Source organism: Lepisma saccharinum, chromosome 21 (genome assembly GCF_977018435.1).
Source record: "Lepisma saccharinum chromosome 21, izLepSacc3.1, whole genome shotgun sequence".
Lineage (NCBI taxonomy): Eukaryota > Metazoa > Arthropoda > Insecta > Zygentoma > Lepismatidae > Lepisma > Lepisma saccharinum.
Genome location: NC_139249.1, coordinates 11,478,630 through 11,501,887, shown reverse-complemented (window position 1 = coordinate 11,501,887; position 23,258 = coordinate 11,478,630). Strand labels below are relative to the sequence as shown.

Sequence of the window (23,258 nt, the reverse complement as noted above, 5' to 3'; positions counted from 1 at the left end):
ATTTCTTACTCCGTAATTAGTAGTCTTCTGGGGATAGTAGTTTCTGACATAAGTGAAAATCTTCTTAGAAAATTATGTGGCTTTACTTCTTCCAAGGCATCAGTAGTAGAGAATTTTCCTATTGGTCTTCATATTGTCAGCGGTTGACTTGACCTCACGCTGAAGTAGTGTGCCCACTCTAATCAGCACATGCACCCTTTGGATGGCGAAACTGTATACCACAATTGTATGATTTCGAACTTAAGGCATCAAAATAGGGTTTACTGTTTTACGTTAATTTTCCCCCTCATTATTTCAAAATATAGTATTGATGGAATGGCTCTCGAAAGTACTTAACTTCTCCTTAACTTTGTGCATAAATATCATCTAGTTGGTTCAACGTTTCTTTCCATTCTTCTCAACGAAAACACAAAGATCCTTATCGTTTCTTTTATTTTTCTATTTAACTCACTTTTCTCACGGAAAAGTTTCGTTGAAAGACAAAAACGGTCTTCAAGCAATTTTATCATCAATTACTGTTAACTTAATCACATCTTTTTTCCCAGAAAGATTTTCATCTTCATTTCCAGTGTAAGTATTACATGGCGAATCTGAAAATATACTGCAACAGCATACCCGGGGATATAAAAATAAAACTAATATGACAGATAAAAAGAAAAAGATACATAAAATATATAGAACAAATAAAACTAATCTCACAAATAATGTGATAAATAGGCATTGTTCTCGTTTATCATATCATTTGTAAGATGACCTACACGTTGAAAAGATTTAAGACTAATTTTGTAATTATTTTCCTTAGTCTATGATTTCATACCATGGAATTTTTTGACAAACTATTAGAATACAATCTCACCAATTCATAGTCTATAGCCTGACAAGCAAACTTCTCAAGATTTGTACACCGGTCCAGGAAGGACACTAGCCTCTCCTTATTAGGTCTACCCCGTCCAATTATCACATGCCTCAGCTTTGGGTATTCCTCCTTTTCAAGCAACGAGTCTAAAATGTACTTCTCTAGGGGCACAAATAGAGCTTCTGTTTTTGTGACATCTAAAGGCCACTTGAGTTGAAAATCCCCTGTTTCAAGAATAAAAAAAATGATAAAGTGTACAATGTTAATTTTCAAAGAGCTGCTTAAGAGCAAAACCATTACAGGAATAATATTTTGATAATAAATAGTGGAACTTTTGTTGCTGATTCGTCAATTATGCTTTCATAATCAACATTTTTGCAAAATAAAAGTGATTCCTGATTAGCCTGTGCCTAAAACAATGAACAATTAGTGACAACTAACACCTCCTAGTCAGTTCATTGCTGTAATAGGAATGGAACTACTTCTATTTTTTTTTATCTGGACACACATCATTGGTCGTGAAACCAAATCAGCACAATCCTATCAATCAGGAGAATTGTTAATTGGTTAAATTAATGAAACCAGACACCACGATTAATGTTGAAGCACACTGCAAGATGCTCAAAATTTGAGGAGACCCCAAATGCTTATTTCTGATCTCATTTTCCTACATGATAATATGCCACACACACTATGGAAATATCTGACCACCCAGCCTAGATTCTGGACCTTGCAATGAGCAACTATCATTCGTATCTACAGAATGCATCATTCTTAAGTTTTTGCTACTAGTATTCACAAAGACAATTACAAATACTAAAAATATATACAGGGTTAGCATGAATGATGTTCACTATTTGAAACGTATAGTACTAGCATTTAATGAAATTCAGGTGCACAAAATTGGTATGGATGGAAACAAATGCTCAAAACTTTTACATTGGTGTACACTTGAAGGCACTTTGTATGCACTGCTCACTGGTAGGGAAGATGTTACTGCACACAACATGGCTGTACGGTAGACTAATATAAACTTCTTGAATTTGTATTTCCCACCGTACCGATTTGTGCACTTAGATTCCATTAAACATAATGGGATCATAACTTATGCCAGCCCTGAATGTATTTGGGGAATTTGGTCTTCCATTATCAATTCAAAATTATAAGGAAGGGGTACTACTAAACATAACATGTCTCATAATAGGTTTAGATTTGTACTTAACATAATAGAACATAAGTCATAGTAAAATGCTGAAAGAAAAACTCATTTTAAGGGTATAACCGTGCTATCATATTTAACTGCCACACTACATTAACATGCAAATTAATAAAATATATAATCAAATGAAAATATTTAGACAATAGTAACTTACAAATGCTGATTAAATCCATCGGAAAGTCAGTCCAGAAACACCTCCAGTTTGTCCTCGTATCACAGGATTTAACAATTTCCGTTACAAATTCGCACTTTACAAAATCTGGATAATATGACCCTGATATTTGTAGCACAAGGGATTCTAAACACGGAAAGTGCATTTTGGGCCACACGGTCGACACGGTGTAACTATAAGGGTACTCCACTTCCCACGGTAAATGTGCCGACGCAATCCACAGTTCTCTGAGACCCTGGCAGTATTTGAGAAGATGCGTAACGGGACAAATGGGACTACTTCTTGTGTTCATGTATATGTACAGGAATTCCAATTGCTTAAGCTGATCCTCTATTGACTTCAGATATGGATCCCAATGTTTTAGTGTTGTGTCTTTCAGGCACTCGTCCCATGACCATGACAATCTTTTAATCTGCAAAATGAAGATAATGATAATCATAAATACAAAAAGTTGAAATCCATGTTTCTAAAATTACATTACAAGAAGTGGTGTCACTAAGGAGTGAAGTGGGGTTGTACCAAATTGTAATATCGTTACATAAACTTTAAGCTGAATATATAGTGGAACCCCAAATTTATGTTTCCAGATTTTACATTTTCTGATAGGGCTAAGGCCCCATTCCAAAATTTAGAAGAAAAAAAAAATCCAAATTTTTAAAAATAATTCAATTTAAAGCAGTAAAGAAACTAAAATGACTCTGATTACCTAATTATCAATGTGATATCCATATTTAGGGGCCTCCCGATGGAGCAGTGGGAGCGCAGTCGCCTTGTAATCAAGGGGTCCCGGGTTCCATACCTGGTGGAGGCACATAGTGGTTCGGATCCCGCTCTAAACTTTAGGTTTAGTCCTGATTAGCCTTACTGTGCACAAAGTGGACTTAAAACACCAAATCAATCAATCAATATCCATCTTTATAATTCCAGCACCAGCCAAAAAAATCCTGCATAAGGAATCCAACCATATTAAATTTGTGACAAACATGAATAAATTTTCTCTACCCTGCTGGGAATTAATTTATGAATAACCCTCATACCAATAAAATGGTAAAACTTCGGTAAGGTCCCAACACCTCTCACTCGTTTCTTTCGTCACTTTTAACATTCGTACCTACCTATTCTGCATTACGAAAGATTCTTCAAGGTGGTATTTTGCTATTTTCACGAAAATTATTTCAATTTGTGACACGAGGAGTAATTACTGATGTTCCTTATTTTGCTTCCGTAAGACACAATATGGCGAGTCAGCTTGACTAGCATGGTATGCAGTGTTTCCAACCTTGTCAACTGAAAAATCCCCATGAACCATTCACGGATAGTCCCAATTCATGATTAGACCCACGAACCATGCACGGATAGCCCCAATTCATGAATAGCCCCACGAACCATGCACCGATAGCCCCAGAAACCAAAAATTCCCCATGAACCATGCACGCTTAGCCCCACAAACCATTCAAGGATAGTCCAATTCACGAATAGCCCCACGAACAACGGACAGATAGCCCCACAAACCATGCATGGCAAGGTTACGTTAGGTTCGGTTACGTTAGACAAACATAGTTAAAATTGTCATCTTCTTGCAAAAAAAAACAGCGTGGTTGGAAACACTGACAGGGAGTTACGTCATCGAACATTCATAACATTTGCTTCACGTAGTGTAAGGAAATGAAAGGAATGACAATTGTGCGTCGGAGATATATTTCTGTTCAAAAATACATGATTTCCCGGTGAAATAGATTCCACGCGATGAAAGAAAATACCTCCACGAACTTCTAAATGCTACAGAAACTCATTTCCGTAAGTAGTTTCTTGTGTAAAAATGAAGAAATCCGTTGGGACCATATCGAATTTTTACCAAAAAAAAACAGTAAGTATTATATGTTTATTAATTAAACATACATCCTATCACAAGATGCAATTCATGCTTTAACTATACAAAAATACCAGATGAATTTTCTTTGAAAACATACTAAGCAAGAGAAAAGTATAAACATAAGATCATACCTTGGTCAAAGTTGTTAAAATTCTCATCAGATGTTCAAAACTGAGTTGTGTGTCTGCAACATGGAGACTGATTAAATTCTTCAGTTTAAGTACACTTGAAACAATAAAGGATGATGTCAGCCAATAGCAGCTGTTCAAATTTAGCTCTGCTATGTTCTGGCACCTCAATGAAGGATGTAAGAATACCTTCAGATGCTCAGGTTTTAGCGGGTAGCATGTGACAAAGGTCAAACTCCTGTGGAAAAACAAATGAAAAATATATGACTTCCTATGATACCTTAACCCTAAAACACTAGTGTACGTAAAATTTATGTGTGGTGTGCCGTTAATTCCCTTGACTACCTTCCACCTCTCACCTACACACCCCTCCACCAAGAAGTGCCTCAAGCAGTCTGTTGGATGTAAGGCAGCTTAGTGGTAAGGAGGGTGCAAGCGCTGATCGTCTTGATTTGGTCTGTTATGTTGTGCACTGTACATCAATTTTACGTAGCTCTAGTAAAACGAGAGAAATCTTTCTTGTAATTTGGACATTTGTAAATTCAATTTGGATAGTTAGATTTTGAAAACAAAAGTTTAGAATCATGCACTATTTTCTTGTAAGACTTTAAAATTACATTAGTTCCTTATTTACAGCGTAATGAATATTATTATTGTTTGTTTTTCATTGCTTGAATTTTTCGCCTTCATTCTTAATGTACGTACGGGCTTGTCAATCAAGACATTCTCGTAAAATATTCTATGTTTAATAAAACCATGTTTATACATTTTAAAATGAAGACAAACTCCAATATACACGAGAAAAAAACAAAATAATCACAAAGATTCGTCATTGTGTTTTCATGATATAGAGGTTGTTTTGAAAGTCGATTCCTTCATGTACCTAAAATTTACGTACGTAGCGCTAGTTACACTGTAATATTGGAAGATGATAGTGTTCTAGGGCTAAGGAACTACATTACAGTTTTCTTAAAATCTATGGAAAGTACTAATATTGTGAACTCCACTTATAATGAACGAACAGATTCAACATATCCTGAGTTCACTAAAAACAAAGTGCCTTCCCTTCAACTAAACTGAGGTGGTAGATACAGGAAATAAAAAGACCTAAGGTAGAAGCAGTTTTACTAACACAGAATCTATTAATGAAAAAAATATCAAACGTAAGGAAGGGATTATATATGAGGTTCAGTGCAAAGAATGTGATAGTGTGTATATAGAGGAAACAAAATCAGCCACACTCATGCAACTGAGAGAAGACCAGGACATCATCATTCTACCAGCAGACAAAGGAAACGCCACTGTTATACTTGAATCCACAGAGTATGACAGCAAAATCACCGACGGTACATACCGACCTTTACTCCGAGACCCCACAGCTGCAATAGAGAGGAAAACCGGAGCTCTACTGAAGAAATCCACACTGCCGAAAGAAACCGGTGACTGGATAACACCAAATGGAACAGTACCTCCATGACTTTACAGCCTTCCGAAAATACACAAAACTGATGTTCCATTAAGACCCATCGTCAGCACAATTGGATACCCTACCAACAGACTCACCAAATTCCTAATGGCACAACTCCAACCTCTGACGGGAAAGTGCCAACACCATGTTAAAAACTCATCGGACTTCGTCAAGACTCTTCAGAACATCAGAACTTCTTCCGGAGACCTTATAGTCAGCTGCGACGTAGTATCGCTCTTCACCAAAGTGCCGCTTCAAGATTCTTTAACACTGTTAGAACAACATTTCACACCAGATATCATTAGCCTTTTCAAACAAACCCTGACTTCAACATACTTCAGCTACAAGGACAAGTACTATGCACAGACCGACGGAGTGGCAATGGGATCCCCGCTCTCACCAGCAATATCCAATTTCTTCATGGAGAACTTCGAACACAAGGCACTCCGTTCAGCTCCACACAAACCTTCCGCATTTTACAGATATTTAGAAGACACCTTTGTCATCTGGCCGCACGGTGAAGCAGTGATACAAACATTCCTGAATCATCTCAACAACCAGCACCAGAACATCAAATTCACCATGGAGACAGAGATCAACGGCAGCCTTCCATTCCTGGACATCCTCATCACGCAAACCGGACGGGACCTTAGGACACAGCGTATACAGGAAACCTACTCACACCGACCTATACCTCAACGCCAAGAGTTTTCACCATCCAGCGCAGCGGTCAACAGTACTCTCGACATTGTTTCACCGAGCCATTGCCATCAGCGATGCAGAGCACCTTCAAGAGGAAATAAGACACCTACAGACAGCCTTCAGACAGAATGGATACAGTGAAGGCACTATCAACAAGATGCTAAAGAAAGTAACACACAAGGACAACCAACGAACAAACCCGAATCCACCTGATGACCAAGAAGACAAGAAGAAAACCATCATCCTATACACCGGCAACTTCTCTGCTGTCATCAGCTGCATTCTTTCAAAACACAACATCAAGACGATCCACAAACTGCTATCGAACGTCAGAAGCAGACTTCGAAACCCCAAAGACGACCTAGGACAGAAGACACCGTGGGTTCACCGTATCGCCTGTGCCTGCGGTAAAGCCTACATTGGACAAACAGGGAGGACAATCGAACAGCGCTGCAAAGAGCACACCAGCTACATAAGGAATTTTCATCCTGAAAAATCAGGGTTAGCAGAACATTCAATCCAGGAGGGCCATAGAATTGATTTCACAACCATCGAGATCATCAACAAATCATCAAATTACTGGGACAGTCTCATCAAAGAAGCAATAGCCATACATGGGGAAAAGGACAACCTCAACAGGGAGACGGGACTCGAACTGGACCCAGCCTGGTTAGCGATAGTCGACTGGGAGCGCGGACGTCAGAGGAACGCCACCTACACCGGACCCCTCCCACACCAAATACATATAACGTCACCCTGACTTATCTCTGCACTTCATTCCCTGAAGATGAGAGTGACGTTAGCTCTCGAAAGCTCGGAAGCCTTTCTGGAAATCACCTGGCTGATTGGCCGAGAAAAACTCTTCAATACAGTATTCGCCGCCAGGAAAGCTTCAAGAATTATTTCAGAATAGATTTGATTTTTGTTATTTAGCGTCACTTCCCTGCCAATTTTGGTTAATTGCATTGATGAGGATGAGTGATGATGTGAAGAAATTGATGAAAGAACACTTAACAAAGAACACCCATACCAAGGCTGAGATTCGAACCTGGAACCCCCTGGCATTGAAGCACACTGTGCTATAACCACTCTGCCACAGAGGTCAGCAATACAATACAAAATAAACTTGCATAAAAGACATCACACAACACTGTCAGAGCACATCATGGGGAACAACTTATCTTTACATTTTGCTTGTTATGGCTTCATTTCTGGGTGACTAGCCCTCTGAATTTTATTATTATTATTATTTTATCCTTCATGTATGATACCACATGGTTACAGAGTTTGTGAGTAGAGTGATGATGTTATGTCAGAGTGAATGAAATGTTTGCATTTTATGCTACATGGTATGGCTTAATTGAAGATGATGGGAGTGTTCCCCGATTTGTTTGAAATCTTGTATACTTTCTACATGAGGCCTCCTTAACATGAATCTGACATTACAATTTCCCCGGTCACATCTGTAACTTGAAAATTTCATGTAACGTTAGGTTAGGTTTGGCAAACATACTTCAAATAACACCAAGCTTAAAAGTCAATGGGTACATTCCACAAAACATGGCTTCCTCACTTCTTTCCGGAGATATATCGCCATTATGAAAAGCAATATATTACACCTTACACACGTAATATCCAAATTTCAAACAGTGAGAGGGATATCAGAACCTCTGATACTTCATCCAGAAAACTTATTTGGTTAATACATTCTGTAGTAAATAAATCGGAGAACACTCTCGTCACCTTCAATTGCTCCCATGGTATATTCACACCATATTAAAATCCTTCAAATAAAATTTACCATTAGATCTTAAATATACCATTATACCCCATAATCACCCTTACATACATAGATCGAAAATTATAAGCACAGCACCCTCCACTAAATTTCTGGGTATTTTCTAAATACAACGTGGCCATTACAAACGTAGTTTCTATTTTATTTCCCAAAATTATTTGAGATGATTAAAGTGATATCTCTAATCTACACGAACAGAAACTGCAGTACTCTCCTGGAAAAATGAGTAATTCGACAGTGACAACTTAATATCTGGTACATGCATGCTAAAGGAAGTATGGATTAAAAGGAAATTATACATGTGATGTATGAAAAACAATGCAAAATATTGTTGACAGGTGCTTACTGCGACACACCCATCTTAATTATCCATCACCAAACAGTAGCCAAATGATGTGCAGCCTACTATACTACAAGGTAGTGGAATGTGGTTATTGTAATCATTACTTAAGGCGCCACAGGAACTAAGAGACAGACAAAAGTACGTTCATTTGATTTGATCTTTGTCTTCAATTCGAAAACCATTAATGATTTATGGCCATCTGTTACTCAGACAATAGGTCATGCCATTAATATAGCCTATACCATTCGAATTTCATGTTACATACCTCAATAACTTTTTCTCACACATTATTCTATCGAATTTCTGACAACATCGTGAAACAGAAATCTTGTCGAATGTTGACAAGTAGGTAAATATATGCACCAACACTTCCTCTGAAAGATCCAATAGCCCAGCTGATTTAGCTAGGCATTCAGCCATGTTTATATTCTCGGTGACCTTATTCGTTTCCTTTCACCTGATTCGCCCTTATCGGAATTGTGTTTTGAAAGGAACTGTTAGCCGTAGCAGACGAAGTAACAATGGGCTGCACTATTCAGTGAAGTTTTCATTAAAAGCAAACTACCTGGAGACTTTTTGCTTAAATAAAACCAAATAAAATAATGTCACGTATGGTTTCATGTAAATAATCAGCTAGCACTTAGCAGCAATATTCAGATTTCAAACAGAACTTGTGTTTGATTTGTTTGAAATGAGAAATGTACGTACCAAACTATCAAACCATTTCAAACTCATAGGTACCACCAGATCACGTGACTATTACCTGTAGACCCGTTGGTTAAAACCTGTTTGATAGGTTTTTTATGTTTACAGCAGTTTATTTTTGTTTACAATCCCAGCTGATTGAATCCAAACAAAATGTCGGATGGAAGTATCAAATGTGAAGGAGAGGAGAAAAATAATGAATCGTTTACAGTAGCTTACGCGTTGTACACTTTCAACCGAAACAAGTACGGATACGCTATCTCATGTATATTGTATATAAATATATGAAGCTAATTAGAATAAGGTTTTTCGGTGCGCGTTTTATGTTTATATTATTTTTTCACTGCATTACCATTTGTATACATTTTGAAAATTTCCATTCAAAAATTTATTCCAAGGAGTTCATATATTAGAACATAGTATTCTTTAGGCACATGTAAGGCAAAACTGAAAGTGCGGCATTCACAGTATTTTTTTCCTGTTCGAAATTACAGTATGCGGTTGCACGATACATCTGTCCACCTCTAAATTTCTACAAAATTATAAATGGTGACCCGATTTTAATGTGTCTCCGATATATGAAACTGGTAATGAAATAAATGGTGCATTAGTGAAACAGATATGAAAGAAGAAGCACAAGTGTTTGTACAGTATAATACTGATAAAATATCCTTATATTCATATTTTCTTCGCGAGTCTGTTATAAACTTTAGTTTCGATTTTCACGAAATTTCACAATTTTCACAGTAAACAAAGGGTTTTTCATTAGTGTCCACAGGAGAGGTTTAATATATTCGCTTCAGTTTTAATGCTAATAAAATGCACTTTTAACTTTTTCTCCTGTGTGCGTTATAAACTTTCATTCTCAATCAACCCCCAGCTTGTGGTTTTTAGTAAAGTCAGAGTTTGTTTTAAGATAGTTGGCCCAAGGTCTGGTTGTTTAATTCTGAACTAATCATGGTACACATGCATTTTGTACATGGTTCGATCTCTGTTTATAGGCTATCTGTTAACACATACTTCAGAGACTTGGCGATTGATTGATTACTTACTGTGTGTTCGTGGAGAATTTGCTAGCAGACATTAATTTTTTGTCTTGTATATGAACTGTTGCAGCCATTTACTTCATGTGACGTGAGGTGTGAAGGGGTATTACCTCCCTAAATGCTTTTTGCTGTTGGGTTAGGAAGGCTCGTAGTACTAATGAAATGTCCTGAATGCTTTCTTTGTTAGGTTAGGCAGGTCGGTAAGACTCTACTTTATGTCATTTTCCTAAGGAATACGTGTCCTATATCGTTGGAAAGCTTATTGTATAAGGAATTTAACAACGTAAATCCCAAAGCGAGGAAAAATTACCTGGAGGAGGAAATCGATAAAAATCGATGTTGTCCGGATATGCGTAATTGAACGTACCGAGGAAATTTTTCGATGATGAAGCACATATTTAGGGGTGAAATGAGTGCTAATGGAACCTAACCTAAGAGGCCTAACCTAACCTCATAGGCATACCTCGTCCCCGTGGATGGTTCATGGGGCTACCCGTGCATGTTTTTTGGAGCTAACGTGCATGGTTTTTGAGGCTAAGGTGAATGGTTCGTGGGGCTATCGTGAATGGTTAGTAGGGATATCGTGAACAGAAAGTGTAAAAAGAAAAAGGTACTTACCCAAAGAGATGCCGACTGTCTGCAAGCACGGTTTTGAACGATGCACTAAATTATTACTAGGAATAAACGTATTTTACACTATCTACAAGTTTTTGGAACCTGTTCTTTTTTATGCACCATACACACGCACAACGCACTGAGAACGCAAAGAAGCAATCACCACGCAGAATGCAAATGAGCAAAGCACACGCATTCACAACGCGGACACAAGACGAGCCTGCAGTGTTGTTAACTCCCATCGGTTACCACCAAAAGGCAATAAGGACGTAAAGTAGAGTCTAGCCGGCAGGTCAGGTTGGGCTCTTAGCATTAAGATATCATACCTAAATGCTTCCAACACTTGATCACATAATATCTGGGCTCAAGCATGAAATCCCGTTCGAAAATCTGTCGGCGCTCCTTGCTTGTTTGAGGCAAATTCAAAGGAAGTGGCATGTTGAAGACAGGAGTGCAGAACGTTCAACCCCACCTGGAGGTATGTGTTTCAAATGCAGGTGCCTATGTTGAATTCTTAGTGGCAAGGAAGTTGCTACATTTCAGCAGTGGAACAAGTCCTCCAACCCAACCACATAGAACACCACAGTGAAACAAAAAGTGGTACATAATTTTGGATCACCCTGTATCAGTGGCGGCAACTATGATGGGTAGTGCCAATGTGATCAAGAAATCGCAAAAAAAAAAAAACCCTCCGCAATGTCCCCCCCCCCCTGCTCCCTCCTTGAGGTTCCGCACTGGCCAAGATGTTTATCCTCGTTTGGTAACGTGGAATACAACGTGTGTTTAAGTAATAACATAGTAATCCGATTCATCTTCACTCACTAACCTATCTTTATACACTACAGGACACTTCCCTAAAAATATAACAATTACAAGAGGAAAAGAAAAACAACTTCTATCACCTTCTCCTCCCCCATGCACATGTATTCTAACTGGATTTCGAAATGCCAAAGGAAACTTGCATCATCATAGGATTTTTTACTTTTATATTTTTAAAAAAGTCTGGATGGCCCTCTTGGTGCATCTATCTATTATCAAAAATGTTCATTTAACTTTGGAAGAGTACTAGGTTCATTTCTCCAAAAGTAGGCAGAAATTACTTCCCGTCTTACAAATCAGTCGTATTTAGTGACTTTTATCTGAAGGTGGCAACTGTGTCAACACTGCAAAGGTTCCCTCGCCATGCCAGGCGAAGAAGGGCACAGTTTCTTATGGGCTAACCCCGTCCCCTGCCTCTTTGTTCTCGGCTCATTGTGGAAATGTTCCTCGCGGAGACTTCTTCAGCCCTCTGCACGTGTGTCAACTTAGTTAGGTCCATGAGTTAGGCCAGCTCTTGGGCGGCACGGACTGTTGCCTCACGAGGGTACGAACAAAACAGCTGGCGATGCAGTGAAGAGGTTGGGGCGGTCGTCACATCAGCTTGACCGATTGCAAGATTCGAATCTCCTTGTCTGTAAACTATCAATGTATTCGTTTAACAATACTTGGTGAGGAATGCGTTTCTTCTGAGGGTAGTGCCATGGCACGGCGGCTCTACCCCTTGAGCCGCCGCTGCCCTGTATTAATTACACTTTTATAAAATTTAAAAAATATAAATTATTACATACTGTAATGTAAAATAGGGTAACAATGTTACTAATTCATTGTTACCCTATTTCTGGTAATTTCATTTACAAATTGTAAAAATTACATTAAGAAATTGTATATTTTGTATTTTTAGGTTAACCCCTACAGATTCCATTGCTGATGATAACAGCAACACAGATTTATCAAATGGAGGAAAGGAGGGAACTGAAATCTGTGGGTAAGTGGGCAAAATTGTATCCTTTTAAATTTAATTTTATAACTTAACAACAATAATGTGAATTACCCAAATGACATAAATATTTGCTAAGGGAATCTCATATTTTCAGCTGTCAATCTTATTGATTCTATGATAGTAAAGTGGTTACATACTATTTCTTTTTTTTTTATCTCATTATTTGAATATTGTGATGCTAAGAATAAGGATGAATGGATATTTTAGTTATGAAACAAAATGTGTTTTTTCACCTTACATCCAATACTGCTGTTCAAACCTTCTACTGGTATGCCATGCTCGTTTTCCCTTATCTAAATTCACTTTGATTTATGAAAGTTATGTCAATACAAGTTACTATCATCTGAACAAGTATTATGCTATACTATGCTATTATGTATATATTATGCTATTATACCACTTTCGGCTAATCACAAAGATGAGGATGAGCGATGACATGATGAAATTGATGAAATAACACCTCTCTTCAGGCCATGATTCGAACCTGGGACCGCGATGACGTAGTGGTAACGTCTTTGCCTTGTAATCAAGCGGCACCAGGTTCGATACCCAGTAGAGGCACATAGTAGTTCGGATCCCACTTTAAACTGTAGGTCCACTCCTGATCTGTGCATAAAACGGACTTAAAACAACTATTCAATCAATCAAACCTAGAATCCCTGGCATTGTAGTGCTCTGTGATAAGCGCTCTGCCATGGAGATCGTCATTTTGTGGAGTTTGCTATTAAACCCAGTAGACCAGTAGGTAATAACGAACTGTTACCGACCAGGTATTATCCAGTGAACATGTACAGTAGATTCTAGATGAAATTACCAGCTACAGAATCTGGATAAGGTAATGAGGGTGCAACTACCAGGTGTATAAGCTTAAATCTGCTGTTTTGTAGTCAGAAGAACACATGGTTTGTTCATAGAAAGCAACAAGAAATTTATTGCCCTCGCGAGCTACACATTTTGCCCACCTCTTGGGAATTTGTGGATACCACGCCAAAAAAAGTCCTTCTCTTTTGAGGCAAACCACTCATCAAGCCATTTTCGAACGTCTGGATACGAATCGAAGTGCTGCTCAGCGAGGGCATGGCCCACGTCTGGTGAATAGGCGGGATGGGGTAGCACCTCCCAGTTGCATGTCTCCAAGTAGTTTTGGACCAGTCTTGACGTGTGCGATGGGGCATTGTCGTGGAGGAAAATCAGCTTTTCATGTCTTTGTTGATAATCTGGCCTTTTGTCACACAGAGCACGGTACAATTTGATCAGTTGTTGGTGGTAGCGGGGGGCAGTGGCAGTTTCACCAGGTTTCAACAGCTCAAAGTAGACGATACCCTGTTGATCCCACCAAACACACAGCATCGTCTTCCGGCCGAAGCGATTTGGTCTCGAGGAAGATGTTGATGGTTGGCCGGGATCAACCCACGATTTCTTGCATTTAGGATTCTCGAAATATATCCACTTTTCATCGCCAGTCACAATCCGATGTAGGAAAGACTTTCTTTTTTGTCTGGCAAGCAAGATTTTGCATGTGTTTTGGCGTCTCTCTAGCTGCCGATCGGTCAATTCATGCGGCACCCATTTTCCGATCTTTTGAACCATTCCCATGGCACGTAGACGCATGGAAATGGCTACTTGAGTAACACCCAATTGCTCGGCAAGCATCTTTTGCGTTTGGGTATCGTCCTCGTCCAAAAGAGTCTGCAATTGATGGTCCTCAACCTTCCTGGGCCGATTTTCACGCTTCTTGTCGCTCAGGTCAAAATTGCCATCTTTGAACCGACGAAACCAATCCCTGCACGTTGTTTCTGATACAGCACTGTCACCATAGGCCTCCACAAGCATTCGATACGATTCGGCAGCCGATTTCTTCAAATGGAAGCAGAAAAGCAGAGCTTCCCGCATATGCTCTTTTTCTGGCACAAAACTAGACATGCTTACCACAGGAAAACTGTCTGTTGTTGTCTGCATGTGCTGACGATGTGCACTGATTCCTGTTGGCAGATGTCCAACTCATACAAACACCAGGTATGGCATGCCCATGGTAGCTTCATATGCTCACTAATGCCATCTATGAGCAAACAGCAGATTTAAGCTTATACACCTGGTAAATATTTTTAATAAGCAAAAACAAGGTATTTTTGTAAGCTTAATTTTGATATTAAAATGGGTACATTGAGACATGTGAAAATGCAGGTGTTATTTTTTAGTGATTCAGATTTAAACGTGATGTAAAAAATTTAGTGGAAATGTTATTAACACAACAAGTTAATAAAATAAAAGAAGTTGTGGTACTTACAAAATTTACATTCAGTTCGATGTTTTGGCCTCTTACAAATTGAAAAAGTCATAGGTTCAAACTGGACAATGCAAAAATGTGTCGTTATGTTGTTTGTCTCATCATCTGTGAGTATGATATAATTTCTTTGTTTTTCCTCATTGTTACACTTAAATCAAGATGCACTGATGTAAATTAACCAGAATGTAATAGAATATTACAATGTGTAGTGACTCAAAACTGCCATTTGTGCTATATCTGAAATTTTCTCAATAAATAAAGGGGTGTAAGGGGTTACCTTCCACGTAGTACACCCAATTGTCAACCTCACTTCCACATAGTACACCCTGGACAGCATTTTGCAGACTAACGACGCTCTGGCGACTAGCCCTATAGCAGTATAATTCTGTTTGTTGTCCTGTTTTTCTCGTTATGTGTGCTGAGTGCCGCCCCTTTACAGCCTTAGCTTCTAACCTAAGTCAGAATGTTTTAATATTTAGTTATGCAATGTTACAGTTATGTGGTTCAAAATAGTCTAAGTGCTGATCCACCCAGAGTTTTAAATTCACAGCCTTTTGTATTCTGTATTCGAGTGGTTAATTTTTTGAAAATAAATTTGAAAGTTTTCTGTATGTCTTCGTTCATGTACCTTAAGGTGAAACCTCAAGAAGCTTGCATTGATTAAGCAGTTTTAAAATTCTTTAACACCGCTTACCATAAACCAGTAGCGTACGCAGGATTTCGTCAAGGGGGGGGTTATTTCTAAAACTTTCTCCAAATTCATATTACCTTTGATTTATTATACTTTAATTAAATAATAATAATCACAATTAATTAATAATACTTATAATTAATTAATTAGCTGAATTACTACTAATAATACTACTAATACCACTACTACTATTATGTAGTAGAGATATACATAAATATACCATTTATGAAAACAATAGAAAGAAATTACTTTCTTTCTAATCATTCAATTTTTATCAAATTCTGGGAGCATTTTTTTTGTTTTTGTTTTTTGTCTGGTCAACGAAGTGAGACATTTCAAGGTGAAGAAAATATATTAAAATAAATTGAAATAATTAAAGTATGGAACTCATCCAAGAAGCTGCGGTGGTCTGGTCGGTAGAGCATCTGACAATCACGCGGGAGATCCGGATTCGATTCCCGAAATTGGTTTGAATTTTTCCAGCTTCTTCCCCGCATAAATGTCCCCGATAATTCACATCTGGATTATCTCACTGTTCTTACCAACAAAACATTTTCCAATAGTTAAGCTTATTGTCTTTGAATAATTGTCTAGTCAACAAGGTGATACATTTTAAAGAGAGACATTCAAACGTGCTGCGGTAAATAATACAATGGGAAGGCAGACTGGTGACTGTATTCTTGTCCGCCTACCCTTTGTCTATACATTAGCCTCTAACAACGAACCAAGAACTTTCTTTAGTTAATTCTCATTGTTCACACAAAAAAAAATACATGTTCGTTGAACACTGGCGTACGTAGAGGCATGGCCGATGGTTAGAGGCACATACTTTTGGTAAATAAAAAAAGCAAAATTTCAGTATAAAAACAGAGTCAATTTCGGGTTCAAAAGCTGTAAATAAAATGAAATTTCGCTGTTATAGCGGTGAAAAAGCGGTATATAAAATTACATTTTGATTTTAAAAATGTGAATATAATCGCAATTGATTTAAAAACTGCACTATTACACAAAATAAACATATCCCTTCTGATAGCATATTAAATCATTACCAGAATATTAAGTTTATTCCTGTATAGAGAAGTCCATTTTTGCTTTTCAAATATTTACAGCAAAATTAATAAATTTTCCGTGAATTGCATAACACACAGGATACTTCAGACTTCAGAAAGTGTCGCGTCGGTCTATAAACGGTAAATTTCGTGTTTAAGAGTCTATTTCGCATTTTGCAGTTCATTTCGCATCATTTCGAGACAAAACAGGGTAGGAAAATGCACCTCACACCTTTCAGAAACCTTAAAAATTAACATTGCAATGTGTTATTTCAAATTTCGTTTTCTTTTTGTCAAAAATGAAATATGAATGCCTCTACCGATGATGCTACAGCTCCTACCAAAATTTTGAGAAAATCAGAATTTTCAAATAAAAATCCGTTAAGAACTTTAAAAAATCAAAATATGTAAATACGAAACCTCTTTTAAAGTGAGTCCCGATTACCATTTTTGTCTTTGAATACAATTTTTAAAGACTGAAAAGCTCCAAAAATACGAAATATTTTATTATGCATCCTGCCCTCCAAAACGAAGCCATGTGTTATCCACATTTACTAATCCGGCCCCTCCCCCCCAAAAAAACTGCGTACGCCAGAGTATTGAACATTGTTGCAACTGAAATACAAAACATTTTATTTCTCTTTTAAATCATAGTTACCCTCATATTTCACTTTCAAGAACTTGTGCTTATTTTCAAGGCATCACTCTGAAAGACGTGTGTGCTTGGAATGCTGTGCTTTTCTCCATGCTACATGGAAATAATAATTCAAATTATTATTATTATTATTGTTATTAGTAGTAGTAGTAGTAGTAGATGTAGTGATAGTAATAGTATTGTCCCAGATCTTTGACTGTGGTAAATTGGCCATTTAAATTTTTTTCCACAGCATTTTTCATAATATTTCACAAGCTCAAGGGGGGGGTTTAAACCCCGTAACCCCCCCCCCCCTTGCGTACGCCACTGCCATAAACTATCAATTACTGGGTATTGTCCAGTCTTTGGAAGATGTATGCATATTACTACTGGTACATATTTTTGGTTTTAGGTTGGAAAAGGTGTCATCAACTTTAAATGAAGATCAAGATCAACATCTTAGGTTATTTCTTTCAAGGCGAATAAAGAAAGGTGCCATTTATGTAGACACAGGAAATTTTTCCGGAATGGACTTTAGGTATGTTTAATTTCTCCATTTTCATAAAATTTGCTAATCAAGATTTTTACACTCTACGTTCCATCCTCCACATTGATCCTGACACCAGAAACATCTTCCCTGACAAGCCAAGACTTTTTTTCAAATGCCCCTCAACCTCCAAAACATCCTGGTCCACCATACCCACCCACATCACAATCAACTCCCCCCTGACCAAGGTGCAAAACCTGCCCAATTTTCGTTACTTCTCACACCCTCAAGATCCACACTGCCGCTGGCAAATTCAGCCCAAAGGAACCTGCCACACCTCTAACCTCATTTATATCTTAACCTGCAATACCTGTGGTGGTTTCTACCTGGGGGAAACATCCACAGTCTTTAACCTCCAAATCAACAACCACAGCTCCACCCAGAACCTGGACTTCACTGTTGCCGTGCACACCAACCACCATAATATCCCCTTCAACGACTACTTCCGGGTAGTGATCATTCACTCCTTGCCCCAATCCATCAACACCTCAGTATTATGACAAACTTTGTCTTAAGCGTCATTCATGTGTGAATTAATTTGTTCTTAACTCACATAATATCATTTGTAAGGGGTATAATATATAACTACCAATCTCGATTTGTTTATTTAGCATAGTAGACTATCTAGTTCATTGATTGCTCACGTGATGGTAGCAGCATACGGCACAGCAGACTGAGTTGTTCTGTAGTACCAATTGTATTCAACAGATGTCCTTGGCTTACTCTTTGTATCGTAATGGTGTATTTATTGTTTTTAAATGCTCGTGAATGTTATAATAAATATAAGGAATAACAATGTATAAATAAGACAATTTATATTTTTAATATGATATTAACTGAGATTTACGTATGAGCGAGTGAACATAACATCTCAGGAAGGGAGAACGGAATTGTTTCGGAGAACCGGGTGGAAGGAACGGATCACGGGACTCGCATGGAAGAAAAGTACGAACAGTGGACATTTGAATTTACGAGCTGCGAGGAATCGGGGTTATCAAAGGTTATCAGAGTAGCACGATATAAGCACCAAAGACAGTGTTTTGTGATATGGTACAAATATTGACACGAAAGACAGTTTGAAAGAAAGAAAGTTGAATTTTGATTACAGCCGTTGTGGACTTGTACGCTGTGATGTATTTGAATCACCCTCGTACTTAGTTACCCATTGCTTTCTCTTCATGCTATTTTTGTTATTTAGTGCCACTTTTGACAATGAGTGATGATTAAATGAAATTGATGCACTGATGATCACAAAGAACACCCATGTCCTGAAGAAGACTCGAACCCAGGAACATCAGATGTGAGACTGAAACCCAACCACTTAATGTACCTGTCCACCAAGTGGGCTTAATTCTCTCTTATTCACTTCTCAATTAATGACATGCCACATCAAGAAATTGAACCTAAGCAATTTATCATCTGTTTCAGCCTTGTTGATGGGTCGAACTGTCCAGCAGTGTGTTACTACATTCTTCTTTCTCAGGATGGATCAAGTGAGAAAGAGACCACCGATGATGTGAATAGTGCTCCTCAGTACTTGGTATGCCTTCTTTCCGAATCAGATGAGGCTTCGGATGACATACCAGAAGCAGCACTCAGCGTCTTCCGACCAGAGCTCTCAAGGTTTTGCAGGTCACTCATAAAGAGCATGAATGCAGAGGTATTGGCACAATATATATGTTTTTTCTGAGTTGGCAGCACTGTTTCATACTTTGGTGCATTTTTTAGTACAAAAAAGTAATATGTAGTTTATATTCTTCATGAGATTTTGAATTATCATTGAGAAACTATGAATAAATGTTAGTCACCATGATTTATATATTCTTTGGGATGTTTTGGTGAAAAGCAATGGCTCAAAATTCAGAAAATGCTAATTTTTGGGCATTTTTGACTTAAAACACACTTATCAAATTAGTGTTTGGTAGCTGCGAGACTTGGACTCGAGTCCTGGTTGAGCTGGCATTTTTTTCTGAACAGTAAAGTAAGGTTTACATAATTATGAAAAATACACATTCAGTGCATGTACAATAAATATATTTAATGTTCCATGAATGTTCCAGATTTTTTAAAACTTTTATCAATTTCCCTGACTTTTCTAGGTTTTTGAAACTTTTATCTAATTAACTGATTTTTCCATGGGCTTTTTAAAAAGGAATTGCTCCTAAGACAATTTCCTTTTTACAGGTTTTTCAAAAACTCTTGTCACGTTTCCTGACTTTTGCTTGGGTTTCCTTCCTAAGCCAATTTCCCTGACTTTTACAGGTTTTTTAATAAAATTACCTGACTTTTCCATGGCATTTTCCTTCTAAGCCAATTTCTTTGACTTTTCCATGTCCCTTCCTTCCCAGGCCAAATTAGTTTTTGAAAAGGATTTCAAAGCACGATCTTGAGATGTTTCTATTGTACTTTCAGGTATCATTACCTCCAACTGTAGAGGAAAAACTAAGCGGTTGGCATCATATATCTGTGCTGTATGTATGTAGAGTGGTGGAACAGCTGGGTATACTCACTGCTTCTCTGCTGCAAGTGGTATGTAGCACTCAATATTTTAATTGAGGTTTATTGGGAAATGTTGGATGAAATGTGCTCACCGACACCAGCCAATAGCTTACCGGAGTGCAAGTGATCTGTGAAGTATCAAAAATAACATGTAACATTTTTGTGGAGCCTTAATACACTGGAAATTATTCAAAATGCATAATCTGTATTATTTTTGCAACAACAATGTGGAAAGAAATGGATATGTGAATAAATTATTATCCTTTGCGCAACAGCCCTGAAGGACCTTGGCTTACCTACCGACTGCCGGTCTCCCTCCCACGCTTTCCCTCGTCACCTTTTCAACCAGTATTGGAATAGTCAGGGGGTCAACCCGACGTATCCCCAGCCGTTATAGTAGGTCTCCGTGACCGGATTACGTTCACTCACTTGGATTTCCCCTATTTCCTCACGATGGTGGGTTGCCACCGGCCCTATAAGTAGGCCGAATAAATTCCGACCAGAGCCGGATTCGAACCTACGCCGTCCCGCAGCGAACGATCTCAAGACGAGTGAATGCCTTAACCCGCTCGGCTACGGAGGAGGACGAATAAATTATTACCTCATGTGAAGTTAAGATTTTAAGGCAAAACTGCTATGGTATTAAAATGTATAAATTCTGAATAACTTTGAATTGTTACAATTTTCAGGTATTGGTAGGAATTGGGCAGCAATCTTCAAAATGACATTGTTTCATCCCTAGTTTGTATCACTGTAAAATAAGTGGGCATGCAACAAAACTAAACAAATAATTTTTATCAATCCTTGTTGAAGTTAAATCTGTTATTTTTATTAACTTGCAATAGTGTATAACTTTGTGCACACATATTGTAGAGCACTTCTTACTTCAAATTTATTATTGTTACAAACAACAGACTTACATCTAGAAATGTATTTTGGGACCATTCCTTGAAAGCTAGGCAAGTACCTTTTATATAATAATAATAATAGCTTATTGTTACGTAGTGCAGAGCACAGAAATGGCCATCTACAGCACCATGTCCATGTTTCTGTAATTAGTTCACTACAGAACATTATTTATATAATAATAATAGTCAGGGGTTAAAAAATACAGGGTATCCAGTTGCCACGGCACTGTAAGTTTTCACCTGGAGCCTGAATTGTCAAATTCAGTTCTAAAACAATACAGTAAAACCTCGTTAATATGGACCCTGATAAGCCAGACTTCACTTAATCTGGATAGGCAAAAAGCAAAATGAAAAAAAAAGAAGAAAGAAGCAGAATGCAAGGTTTAAAATGTGGCTAGAAGTCAACAAGAGAACTTCCCAAAGAAAAGGCAGTCAACCACTGATGAAATTCTGTTTCCTGCAGACTTTGTACTGTACTGTATAGTGTATTTAGGCCTATGTCCTTTAAATAGACCATAATAAACGTGTTTTGTTGCTATAAACGGAGTTTTAATGCACTTTCTACTATTCTTTTAGGCTGTTTCAGTTAAACGGGTCAACTTATCCCCCCCCATTAGTCTGGATTAACGAGGTTTTACTGTATATCCAAAATTAGAGATCCTATTGATATCCAGTAATACACAATATTTTTACTGCATAAATGATCACTAGGTGAAGTAGAAACAGTAAGCCACAGTTAGGTATTAAGCTGGTGTAAGAATATTCAAAAAGGAGCTTTCTAAATTTATCTCATTTGGTGACACATTAATTGACATTCATTCAGTAACACATTCACGTATTGGTAGAACCAATAGTCAAGACATAACATAACTTTAAATCAATTGATCCAGTTTTAAAATTCCAAGTGTTATATTAAATCATATATTAACAGGCTCAGCAAAACAGGCCTGTTCAATTTGCCTCCTCCATCGACCAAGAATTAGCAAGAGACGTGAACATGTTCATCCAAGCATGCAGCATTGCAGATTTCCTCCAGGCAGACTGCAAAACGTCCCTGACCAGAGAGGCGGCCCTCCTGACGAAAAAGGATGGTACGTTTGTGCTTGAAGATGTGGAGTGCAACTCATACTGCATGAGGTGGGCCAAGCTGTTGGTGGAAAGGGAAGAAAATTCGGCCCCAAAGATTAAGAAGATCCTCGACGCTTTCAAATTAAAGGTGGGTATATTTTAGTAATTTTTTTCAATAACATATATACGTTGCAAGCTTTGTGATAATTTATGGGATTGAATGTATAGCTGATACGGATGATTTTACATTTCAGAAAATGCCTACATCCGTGGCTGATTGATTTTCTTTATTTTACTTCGCTTTTTGTTCCACTTTTGGCTAATTTTGCGAATATGGGGATGAGTGAAGATATAATGAAATTGATGAATGGACACTCACAAACATGGGGACCGTGGTAGAGTGGTTAGCACAGCAATTAAATTGCAGAAAAAGCATGCTTTAACTGCTGGCAGTCAATTCGCTTTCTAAATGTCATGGCTATGTATTTCACAAATTGCAGTGAATGGGAACAAGAAGAAAGTTCAAGATTTTTCAAAGGGGAATAAGGAATATCATTTTGGAAATTACTCAAATCTCAAAATCTTTTCCACACTCCAAAAGGCAAATGAGGTTCTGGTGCCCGGATCCACCGTACTGAAAATTCTGTCTACTGTTTTCAGTAGATCAATGGGTGTTTTGAAACATCTGCTCTTTTCAGTAGCTGAACTGTACTGCTAATGTTTTCTACTATTTTTGTTAATTCAACTGTTTCTTCTATCTTAAGTAGTTGAACTGTACTCTTAACTTTTTTCAGTAATATAATTGTACAACTAACATATTTTATTGTGTTC

At 37.8% G+C, this 23,258-nt stretch overlaps 2 protein-coding genes across 2 annotated transcripts in view; one reads left to right on the top strand and one right to left on the bottom strand.

Moving 5' to 3' along the window:
• The window catches only part of LOC146004105 (F-box/LRR-repeat protein 18-like), a 38,260-nt gene extending 29,068 nt beyond the window's left edge, over positions 1–9,192 (bottom strand). The window contains exons 1-4 of the mRNA XM_083142768.1: positions 8,825–9,192; positions 4,252–4,486; positions 2,230–2,659; positions 857–1,080 (exon numbers count right to left, since the gene is read on the bottom strand). Of these exons, the coding sequence (XP_082998894.1) occupies positions 857–1,080; positions 2,230–2,659; positions 4,252–4,486; positions 8,825–8,979 (1,044 nt within the window). The 5' untranslated portion in view covers positions 8,980–9,192. The remainder of the gene's footprint in view (positions 1–856; positions 1,081–2,229; positions 2,660–4,251; positions 4,487–8,824) is intronic.
• A 216-nt stretch (positions 9,193–9,408) lies between these two features.
• LOC146004239 (protein Njmu-R1-like) overlaps positions 9,409–23,258 on the top strand; it is a 29,955-nt gene continuing 16,105 nt past the window's right edge. Inside the window, exons 1-6 of the mRNA XM_083142921.1 lie at positions 9,409–9,509; positions 12,646–12,729; positions 17,818–17,943; positions 19,381–19,612; positions 20,365–20,481; positions 22,291–22,575. Coding sequence (XP_082999047.1) covers positions 9,418–9,509; positions 12,646–12,729; positions 17,818–17,943; positions 19,381–19,612; positions 20,365–20,481; positions 22,291–22,575 — 936 coding nt within the window. The 5' untranslated portion in view covers positions 9,409–9,417. The remainder of the gene's footprint in view (positions 9,510–12,645; positions 12,730–17,817; positions 17,944–19,380; positions 19,613–20,364; positions 20,482–22,290; positions 22,576–23,258) is intronic.